We start from the raw sequence: 11,508 nt of genomic DNA on the forward strand, positions 1-11,508 counted from the left end.
GGTGGTGGTATCCATGGCTGAAGGACTTGCAAATTGGATTGCCACCGCTATGTCACACCTAAAGTAATGGGCCAGTGTTGGTGGATTGGCACTGTGCTGCATGCTCATCAGTATCCTGGCCTTTTGGTGCATCTGCCGCATGCAACATTGCCATCACAGGGCTCAAGCTCTGTCGATACAAGCCTTTGCAGCTGTGGAGATGTGACAATCTCAAGTGTGGCTTGGCATGCTAGAGAAGTAGTCAATGACAGGTAAGACTCCCTGGATGAGTTACCAACCTAAGACAGGGACCAGACCACTGCTGTCTCTCTCCCAATGATGGGTAAGGAGCATTGTTGTAGGGGGCAACCTAAGACAGGCATTCTCTCTGCCAATTTAAAGAATAAGGGGGAGATGTGAGGAGTGGGTGTGGCCACAGCCCCAAGATGGCGCTTGGGACTGCTGCCAAGTCTTATGACTGGCACCTGACTTCCTCATATCCCTCAAGATAGCCACATACACCACAACGTAAGATCGGATGATGTGACAGATGTAGTCCTGAGCCAATGAACTGTGCCTACATGGACTGGGGTGATGGGAGTGGATGAGAGGGGATAAAGGGGGATGGCCGAGAGAGGTCGGGGCATTCTTTTTCCTGTACATTGTTAAGTTCCTGAATAAACTGCCTTGAGAAGGACATCGGTTTCATTGCTTCTTTTCTGCTGGTTGGAGGTGGCAGCAACAGTCAACGTGCGTGCTGGGAACCAAACTTATGCCCTCCACCAGAAAGCAGCAAATGCTCTGCACTGGTGAAGGTCTTTTTACTTCTGCTTTCTGAGTGGTCAGGATGGCCTAGAACTCATGACCATCCATCTTCCATCTTCTGAGTACCCAGATTACATAGCCTCCATATGTACGGTGGTATGTGCCACCATGCCAAGTGTTCACAGTTGATTTTTATAAAAGCAACCGTCCATATATCAAGGACTACCTCTATTTCATATTAAATTATTGTAGCATATAGAAAATCACTGAGCTGGGAGTGTGACCCAGTGGTACAGCACTTGCCTGACATACACAAGGTTATATAGGCTTAATCCCCGGGACCACTAAAAAAAAAAAAAAAAAAAAAGGAAAAGAGAGCGACTAAGATTACCAGTGGAGAAAAGCTACCAACCAAAGACATGGACACGATCGCTGAAGGCTACGCAGTATGATTATAGGAACACACATTTCTATGCCTAGGGGAAAAAATGAATGGTGACTGGACAGTCAACTGCCCATTCCTGTAATTTCTATCTTCTACTTGTCTTTTTCCTTTTTCCCTCTGTGTAGCCCTGGCTGCCCTCACTCTGTAGACCAGGCTCTCCTTGAACTCACAGAGGTCCACCAGCCTCGGACTAAAGGCGTGCACCACCATCAGGCGGGTAATTTCTATCTTTATAGCAAATCAGAACTGAGAAGTGACTGTAGGATCTAAAGTTGCAAGGGTTTCAACTGGAGTCACTATGCTCAGGGTCAGTAGTAGATGCAGCGTGTGCGATGAAATGGGATTCCCTTCATGTCTTCCCTGTGCTCGCGGGCATAGTCCCACAGGTGATAGTCCAGAAGAACAGAGTTGATCTCAACAGGAGAGTTTTTGCCCTTTTCTTCAAGAAGCTCCAGAAGACGGTCCCGGATCAGCTCGACACACCAAATGGAGCAACCTCTAATTTCTACTTCCTGTTTATCTCCATTCGAGAGCATCTCTCCTGCGAGAATTATGAGGGAAAGAAAAAAAAATCATTTAGAAACCTAGCCACTCACATACAATTACAAGTTAAATTCAGCAACGGAGGCTGTCTGGCTTGCTTGTGTCAGTACTCGCAGGGCATAGTACTGCACTCTGCATTTACTACGTCTGCATTTCCTAATTCCTCAAATAAACCTGCACTAGCCCTAAATTTAACAAGATCTCCCTCTGTAGTCCAAGCTGCTCTCAAACTCACCACCCTCCTGCTTCATCTCCTCAATGCTGGAAGCTACCACCGCACCCAGCACACATTCCCCCCATGTTTGTGCTCTGCTTCCTAAGCAGAAGAGAGCTGTCTGTAAAGCACGGCAGCAAACGGGACATGAGGCTGCAAACCTTTGAGGAGCTTCTTTAGTAGCTCATCTGAGTACTTCAGAGCTCCAAGGTACACGAGAATCTGAGGCAGCCTGTAGTCAGCAAACATGGTGATGCTGGAGATGTCCTCGAAGCAGCCATCTCCCTTGCCCTCCAGCACACTCCATGTGTCCGCCACGAGGATCTGTGCTCGTTTGTAAAAGGCGATCCTTTTCCCCTGGTGATTAGAGAAAACGTGTTACTGTGGTTTACTCAAGTAAATTTTAAACTCCCAGAAAATGATATCATATAAAAACATAAGAAGCAGCAACTGATTACTTAACCTTAAGGTTTACCCATTACCATCAATCCAGATCTACTTCTAGGAAATTACTTTTTTTTTCTCTCTTTAAAGATTTATTTATTATTATAACTAAGTACACTGTAGCTGTCTTCAGACACACCAGAAGAGGACATCAGGTCTCATTACAGGTGGTTGTGAGCCACCATGTGGTTGCTGGGAGTTGAACTCAGGATCTTCGGTAAAGCAGTCCAGTGCTCTTACCCTCTGAGCCATCTTGCCAGCCTCAAAATTACCTTTTCTAAACATACTTAAGAGCACTGGCTGCTCTTTCAGGGTACCCAAGTTCAATTCCCAGCCCCCACATGGCACCTCACAAGTGTCTGTGACTCAGTCCCAGGTGATGTGATGCCCTCACACTCACACATGCAAGTTAAACCCCAGTGCACAAAACATAAACCCGCAACTAAGGAATTTGGGGAGGGAGGAGGCTGGCTACCAATACCCACTGGTGGTTTACAATCAGTCCTACCTCCTGTTCCTGGGTATCCAATACCCTCTTCTGAACTCCTTGGGTTCTAGGCATGCACATAGCGCACATATACACAGACAATCAAACATTCATACAAAAAATAAACATATCTGAAAAAGAAATGAACCCGGGTGGGGGAGTGTTGCTCTGTTTTTGTGTGTGCTGTGATAAAACATCATGAGCAGGAGCAACTTAGAAAAGGAAGAGTTTAGCTGGGTTTACAGTTCCAGGGGAACGGAGTCACAACACACAGTGAGCACGGCCAAAGGTACAGTACAGGAAGCTGAGAGCTCACAGCTTACACACATAAAATAAATAAATCAAAACCAAGCTCACTGTTTAAAAAGTACATACATTTAAATTTTTTGTACCATAAAACAAATTATGAAAATTTAAATTATAAAAGAACAGTGTATAAGAAAGAAAACACATACCAAGCTTTTCTTTCTTTCTTTTGTTTGTTTGTTTGTTTCAAGACAGGGTTTCTCTGTATAGCTCTGGCTGTCCTGGAATTCACTTTGTAGACCAGGCTGGCCTTGAACTCAGAAATCTGCCTGCCTCTGCCTCCCGAGTGCTGGGATTAAAGGCATCTGCCAATCAAAATTAAGAGGAACAAAAATAATAATAATAATAAAAAAAAGAATAAGACAAAAAAAAAAAAAAAAAAAAAAAAAAAAAGAAAGAAAGGCATCTGCCACCACGCCCGGCTAAAGATGTGTATCCTAGGCTAGCCTCCAACTCCAGATCCTCCTGCCTCTTTCAGCAAATCCTACCAGCCTGCGCCACCAGGACCAGCCCAAGCTTTTCAAGAAATACTTTTTTCCTAGAGAAAACTGGTATACATTTTACATTCTGATTTTCATCCAACTTTATCAACTTTTTGTGCTTCATCATCTTTGAGTGACAAGCTGAAACATTTTAACAGAATAAAAGGCAAAAATAAAGGTAATCCCCGATTGGAAAACATAAAAAGGGATAGATTTCAAGCACATTTTGTTGTTGCTTCTTGTCCACAGTGAACAAACTTTAAATTTTAAGTTGCTGGCCTTAAACCTGGCTTTGGAAGGAAAAGCATTAACTCAGAATGATCATACCTGCTAAACCCCCCCCCCCCTCAGCAACAAACTCACCTCAAACTCTGCCTCGTCCCTGTAAGAAGGGAAGTTCTCAACAATCAGCTGCATTAACTTCTGCGCGCTTCTTCCACTTTTTTGGACACAGTTAAGAAAAGAGCCTCCAAACTTCTCCAGCAGGATTTTCCCAGTTTCATTGAGAATCCGATGTCTCTCTTCCATTAAAGGCATGGGCACAGCTGTGTCTGAACGAAATATATCCCGCACCTGCTCGAGGCTCACTGTGGCGTAGTAGGAGGCACTGGTTATCGGTATCCCTTTAAAGAGAGCAATCCACAGATTTTTTTTATTTTTTATTTTTTTGCAATTAGCAAAAAATATGAAATCAAATTCATGTTAAAGAAGGCAGAGTGTTGTGGCGCTGGCCTCATCAGCTGGATGGGATCCATGTGGGTTCGAGGCTAGTGTAGTCTGAATTCTACACAGAACAGGACTACTCCGCCTGCCTCTGCCTCCAGAGTGCTGGGATTAAAGGCGTGCGCCACCACCGCCGGGCAAATAAATCTTTTTTTTTTTTTTTAATGATTTTTTTTTTTAAGAAAACCGGCTTTGCCTCCTGTGCTGACTGGCATACATTGCTTCTTTATGTCCGGATTTCTGCTTTGGGCAGAGGTCACCTCCCGCGGCTCGCAGCACCCACCCAGGTTTAAGGCTCGCACCCACCTTACCTTGGTCGAGCGCGCGGTTGACGGCGGCGCACAGGGCCCAGTAGCCGGTGTAGGGCGTCCCGCCGTAGCGCACCGCACACTTGCTGTCCTCCCGCTCGGCCCAGAAGGAGAAGTTGAGCGAGTCCACCAGGAACACCCAGCCGAGCGCAGCCTCGTCCGCCCCGCGCGGGTTGAGCTCGTGCAGGGACTTCCACTGCTCCACGCGCCACGCCGCGGCCGCGGGCAGCAGCAGCTCGGCCGCCCTGCGCACGCCATCGTGGTCCACGAGCACGTCGCGACTGTTCTCCGCCACGAACCTCGCCGACTCGCGCGGCGACAGCGGTGGCCCCATGCTCCTTCGAATCCCGAGCCTCGGCCTCTGCCGCGGCCAAGGACTTGAGCCCACTTCCGGGTCTGAGGTCCGGAAGTTGCCCCGCGGGAGGCTTCCGGCCGGCCTCAGGGACTCAGTGTGTTCGGCCGTCGTGTTTCTCGTCGCGTCCCCGTCGCACTCCCGTCTTTGAGGAAGGCTTGGGATCGCGCGGGGCGTGGGGACTCTGGTTGCTGCCCGGCGCCACCCCGAGGCTAGGTGCCTCGGAGGGCAGCGGGCGCGCAGGCTACGGGGCCGCTCAGCACACCCCACACTTCAGAGACTGTTTAGGAGTCACTGGAACATTGACTGCATGAGGGAACAGCACAGTTAAACCTTGCATCTGACGTCCTTGCATCCAACAGGAGTGATGGTGATCCCAGGTTTGCAAGGAAAGGGGAATGATTCCAGGAGGAGGTTCCCCACCACCAAACAATGGCCTAGATATATGCCTGTGTTTGCCTGTCAGACTAAATCAAGGGAACTGTCTGAACCAGACACAAACGCCAGTCATTCTGACCATCAAGGTGTGTCACAGCAAGATAGTGCAAATGTCCCTCCATGTTGTACTCTTGCTGAGGCGGTTCCAGGTTTAACTAGAATCTGATCTTGTCGCTGGGCGTGGTGGCGCACGCCTTTAATCCCAGCACTCGGGAGGCAGAGGCAGGCGGATTTCTGAGTTCGAGGCCAGCCTGGTCTACAAAGTGAGTTCCAGGACAGCCAGAGNTACACAGAGAAACCCTGTCTCGAAAAAAAANCCAAAAAAAAAAAAAAAAAAAAAAAAAAAAAAAAAAAAAAAAAGAATCTGATCTTGATGAAGAGGCCCGTGGGTAATTACCCAACTGTATTCAAGGAGCCCAAAGGTCATCTAACTTATCTTAGCTAAAAGGTCTTGCTTTCTGGGAAGCCCTCGTACAGCTGCAAAGCAAAGTACCCGGATGTGATTTCTTGCCTTTAAAAAACTGTTGATCTAGACACTTGGAACCACACCTCCTAGGTCTCTGAATACCTACCTGGGTGTGGTCCCAGCCAGCTGGAATAGACTTTCAATTGATTATAAACTGTGTGACTAGTCATCTCTATAGGGTTACCTGGAACAAAGTAGGAATTATAAAGTATCAAACCAACCCCCAGGTCTTAACATACTTAAGATACATTGGTCAATGTTGAAAAGATGCCTGGAGATGCAGAACCTATATGAAAGTATGTTTTTATTCTCTGGGAGTTTCTCATTGTCGTTCTGAGGCAAGGCCTCTGTGGCCTTGGATCACCTGGAATTTACTATGTAGACCAGCTAGACTCAAACTCATATAGATCTACCTGCCTCTATCTTCTCAGTGCTAGGATTGAAGGCATAGGCCCACCATACCCGGCTTTGTTTTTTCTTTTAAATACTGATTTTTCTATCCTGAAGTTTTGCTTTTATTAAAGAGTTTCCTAGTAGATTCCATAAAGGTCTTTTTAGAAAAAAGTATTTTTATTTTGTGTATGAGTGTTTTGCCTGCACGCATATATGTGTACCATGTGTGTGCCTGCTGCCTGTAGAGGCTAGAAGAGGGTGTTGGAGCCCCTGGAACTGGAGTCACAAGAGATTGGGAACAGCCATATGGGTGCTGGGTTCAGACCTGGGTCCACTGGAAGAGCAGCCAGTACTCTTAACTTTTAGGGCATCTCTCAAACTCCTCTATAATGTCTTATAAGTATAGAAACACATCATTTGCAAATAGGAATAGTTCGATTCTATTCCAATTTCCTTTTTTATCACTTACTTTGGTCTTATTTCCATAGCTAAGACTTCAAAGAGTATCTTGAAAAACTAAGGATGGGCAACCTTGTCTCATTCCTGAATTTAAAAGAGATGCTCTCTCCACTTAATTTTGGCTATAGGTTTGTTGTAATATAGCCTCTATTAGTTTGAAGCATGAGCCAATCTATCCTAACACCTCCAGAACTTTTACCACAAAGCCATGTTGAACTTTGTCAAAAAGACTTTTCATCAGTGAGATTATGTATGTGGTTTCTGTTTTTAAGTTTGTTTATATAGTGTATTGCATTTATTCATTTACCTGTGTTGAGTCAAACTTGCCTCTCCATAAAACACCCTAGTTGGTCATAATATTTGATCTTTTTAAATGCATTTCTAAATTCAGTTTGCAAGTATTTTGTTGAATCTTTGTGTCTATGTTCATTAAAGAGAAGATGTCTGTAGTTTTCTTTTAAATTGTTATTCCTTTGCCTGGTTTTGGTGTGAGAATAATACTATATTTGTAGAATGAACTTGGTAGTGTCCATTCACTTTCTACTTTATGGAATAGAACTGGTATGAGATCATCCTTGAAAGTTTGATAGAATTCATTAGAGAATACAAAAGCCAGTAATATACTGTGTCCTAAAACATATTTTGCTAGCAATGATAAAAAAAAATCAAAGACTGTAAAATAAATTACAAAGCAAATATCAGATAAAGTAAATGTCAAACCAAAGCTATCTAGAAAATATAAAAAGGGGGATACCACATATTATGTCAAATGATTTATCAAGAGAAATACTTCATAGGCTGAATGTTGTAATCCCTGGTTTCATAAAGCACATAATTTGAGGTATATACAGTGCTTCATAGGGATTGACACAGGGATAGTGGGAACTTCAATGCCCTACTTTTACAGTTAGATCTCCCAAATAAAAAACTAAGCAAATAAACATCAGAGCTAAAATACATTATGGAGCAACTTAACAGAAATATACAGGACATCGCACCCAACAAACCAAAAATACACATTTTAAAAAATCTCATCAGGATATGATACCTTCTCTAAAATTAGTATCACAGGACAAAGCCTCAACAACAATGACAAAATCCGTATTATAAAATGTATTTTTGAACAGTGAATCATCCAAGGAATCAGGAAGATTTTTAAAAACAAAACAATCCTCCTAGAGACAGGTGAAAAGGAGAACACAACTTGTGGGAACCTCTGGGACACAGCCAGGAAAGTTTCCCAAGTTTATAGTGACAAGTAACCTGAGAAGTGGCTGGAAAGATGGCTCAGCAGTTAAGAGCACTGGCTGCTTTTCTAGAGAACCTGAGCGAGCTTCCTAAGGCTACATGGCGGCTCACAACTGTTTCTACCTGCAGCTCCGGGTGATGTTGCCCTCTTCTGGCTCGGGAGGGTAAAGCACCAAGAACACACTAGACGTTATCAAGATTTTATCTGCCTTCTATACTGGCTTTTAAGAAAGTTTTGCTATGGAGTTCAGCTGACATTCATCAAAGATGGGCATCATTCAGAAACTCTAAACATCAACCTCTTGACGGCAATTACTGCTAGTGCTTCTATTTTTTGTAATGATAGACTATGGCAAGCACTTCAATAGTTTAGAAGTCACATGTAGTGGCACATGCCTCTACTCCCAGCACTAGAAAGGCAGGAGACAGGTGAATCTCTGTAGTATCAAGGCCGGCCTGCTCTACATAGTGAGTTCCAGGACAGCCACAGCTAGGTAGAGATCCAGTCTCAAAAATGCAAAACAAAGGAAACAAGAGGATAAAAGAAAGTTTCACAGGTGAAAGCAGGATGGCCAAGGCCAATCTTGGTTACAAACCAAACTCGAAGACACATGTTCTCCTTCCCCTCAAAGCAGCCAACTTTTTCCACCTAACCATCATCTTCCACAGCCTTACCACTGTATCTACTTAAATTCTGAGTCCATTCCTGAATTAAGCCATTGAGTACTTCATTAATTTAGTCTTCCTATCTTCTAGTTTCTGGAAATGTCCCCCAGAGGAACATCCTAAGGGTATGTTTTACCCATCTCAGTATCTCTTCACCCAGACAAAATCAGTCAACCCTATGAACATTTTATATTTTCCAATGTATTTGCAAATATAGCCACCCCAACTCAGACTAGTTCCTCATTTAAAAATTTATTATACTGTATTTTATACTGTAAAGTAGTAAGGAAACTTTTCAGAAAACAAATAGTATAGGCCAAATACACTCCAGGAGAGGGCTGGGGGCTAGCTCAGTACTCATGGACCTAGTTCTCGGACATAATTGTTTGAGTTTGTCTTCAGGTCAGATTTTTTTTTTCCTTAAATGAAATTATTAAACTTGAAGAAATCATGTTTGTACAATGAAATTGACAGTGCCTATTTTTAACTGCTGTTTAGGGTCCCAAATATCCCCAGATATTATATAGAGATCAAGCTACATGCTTGAGAACGTATATACACACATAATGAGTCATCTGGAGTACACAGTGCAGCAACAGAGACAGGAAGAGACCTTGCCTCAAAAACCAGGTGGAAGGAGAAAAAAAAAAAAAGACTTCAGAACAGTCCTTGCCCTCCATGTCAGGCCCTCACTCAGTCTCACAGGGGGTGGGGAGAGAGAAATAGCATGTTCATTACTTGTCTTATGGGTGTCATGAAACATCTGACAAGAAAACTTGGGAGTACTTATTTTGGCCTAGTTTGCAGTCTATCATGGCAGCAGGAGGTTGAGCTAGCCACTCAACTCTGCAGTCAGAAAGCAGAGATGACTATGGTCAGCTCACTTTCTCTTTATTCAGTCTGACTTGATAGGAAGGGGTACTTGCATTTTAGCCGAGTCTTCTCATGTCAATTTACCCAATGTAGACTATCTCCCATAGGCAATATTCATCATCACACCTAGGAATGTAGCCCCTCCACCCTACACTAACTGCTTTAGTTGAGATATAGTTTTTATTTACTTCATTTGAAGGGGTCACATGCAGCCATGGCTAGTCTTCCAATTCCTTCCTGTTCCTACCTCTTCTGTGCTATGTAGTAAACCTTTGTATTAAAACCTTTTAAAATGTACACTGAAATTTCACTTTTGTTAAACCAATTTAAGTTTTTTGTATGTGTATGACATGGGTGAGCACTCTGATCATCTCTACAAGTGGAGATCAGAGGACAAATTTGTGGGTTCTGAACTCAGGATCAGAGGCTTTGTGTGACAAGTGACAGCTAGCCCATGGTTTTGATTAACTAGCACCTTTATTTTTGTTGGTTCTAATAATGCAACTTGAGAACCACTGCAATATTGCTAATATCTCATAACTGTGCCAGGCTTGGTGGTGGGGTACAAAACTATATTCTCTGCATTCAGGAGCCTGAGGATCATAGGTTAAAGGCCAGTCAAGGGGATTGGTGAGGTGGTACACAGCTAACCTGTCTTTAAAAAAAAAAAAAAAAAAAGCCGGGCGTGGCGGTGCACGCNTTTAATCCCAGCACTCGGGAGGCAGAGGCAGGCGGATTTCTGAGTTCGAGACCAGCCTGGTCTACAAAGTGAGTTCCAGGACAGCCAGGGCTACACAGAGAAACCCTGTCTCAAAAAACCACACACACACACACACACACAAAAAAAAAAAAAAAAAAAAAACCCAAAACAAACAAACAAACCACACGAATCATTTGGTAGATGTTTAGATTTCCCAAAAGCCCTGTTAGTATACTTGAGAGGCTAGTAGAAAAGTTCAGTTGGTGAGAAGTACTTGCTGTGAAACTCAAAGAGTTCCTAGCACCCAATAAACCAGGTGCAGAATGAGCCTGCAATCTGTGCTAAGGGCAGAAAGCAGGATACTGAGACACTTGCTGGCCAGTTAGACTAGCCAGCTCGTTTCTAGTGAAGTGAAGCAAATCAGGGAGATCTCTGGCCTCCACACTCCATGTGTACGTAACCTCTCACCAAAAGACACACACAATTTTTTTAATCTTTCCATCTTTAAAGCTTCAATAAATCATAACAATTGCTTTGAAGATACATTTTAGTTATTGCATTCATCTTTATTTCCCTGTTCAAGACTTGCTACATATTCCTTGGCTGACTTAACTCCAGTGACCCACCTGTCACTGCAGTTCTTGGAGTTATAGGTGTGCACAATCCTACCTCGTTGACCTGGTACTGGGGGCTGAACATAAAGGCCCCAAGCACTCAACCAATTAGGCCACCTCCTTTAACCCTGTGGCATTCCTAGTCTTTAGCAGAGTATGTGCTCTTTCACAAACTAAGTACGCCACCATTACCTCTAAAGCCCTTGGGATGCAATACTTAGCATGGGTTGACAAAAACCTGCTCATTCTTATACCAGTCTTATTCATGACTCCACCTTATTGGAGCTGAAGGCAGGTAATTCTGAGAACGTGTGTGAACCAGCTAATTGCTCACTGCACTCCAATGCAGAAAATAAATTACACTTGAGGCTTGTATAATGACTCAAAATGATTTAGCACTAACAGGTTGTCTAAATAACTACCTGAATTTTCTATGTACTTTCTTTAACAAGACTGTCTCTAAGTGCTAAAAAAAAAACATTTCACACACACACACAAAAAACCCCATAATTTAAGATTACTGTATTTCCTTACAAGAGGAACACTTCAACAAACTTTACATGTATTAATCAACCCCTTTTCAAATTGGGCACACGTCATAAC

At 43.5% G+C, this 11,508-nt stretch overlaps 1 protein-coding gene across 1 annotated transcript; it reads right to left on the reverse strand.

Annotated features, from left to right (window-relative positions):
• Window positions 1-781: 781 nt before the first annotated feature.
• On the reverse strand, window positions 782-5,095 carry C13H9orf64 (chromosome 13 C9orf64 homolog). The gene is made up of 4 exons (XM_021180639.1): window positions 4,700-5,095; window positions 4,029-4,288; window positions 2,108-2,303; window positions 782-1,730 (listed from the first exon to the last, which is right to left on the reverse strand). The coding sequence occupies exons 1-4, from the start codon at window positions 5,028-5,030 to the stop codon at window positions 1,498-1,500; spliced, it is 1,020 nt and encodes a 339-aa protein (XP_021036298.1). The 5' UTR covers window positions 5,031-5,095; the 3' UTR covers window positions 782-1,497.
• Between the last annotated feature and the right edge of the window lie 6,413 nt (window positions 5,096-11,508).

This window comes from Mus caroli, chromosome 13, assembly GCF_900094665.2.
Source record: "Mus caroli chromosome 13, CAROLI_EIJ_v1.1, whole genome shotgun sequence".
Lineage (NCBI taxonomy): Eukaryota > Metazoa > Chordata > Mammalia > Rodentia > Muridae > Mus > Mus caroli.

Excerpts from the sequence above, each read along its gene's own strand:
- C13H9orf64 (XM_021180639.1), bottom strand. The coding sequence starts at position 5,030 with ATGGGGCCACCGCTGTCGCCGCGCGAGTCGGCGAGGTTCGTGGCGGAG. Across the intron at positions 4,289-4,699 it reads CAACCGCGCGCTCGACCAAG|GGATACCGATAACCAGTGCC; the intron begins GTAAGGTGGGTG and ends CTCTCTTTAAAG. Across the intron at positions 1,731-2,107 it reads ACTAAAGAAGCTCCTCAAAG|GAGAGATGCTCTCGAATGGA; the intron begins GTTTGCAGCCTC and ends TAATTCTCGCAG.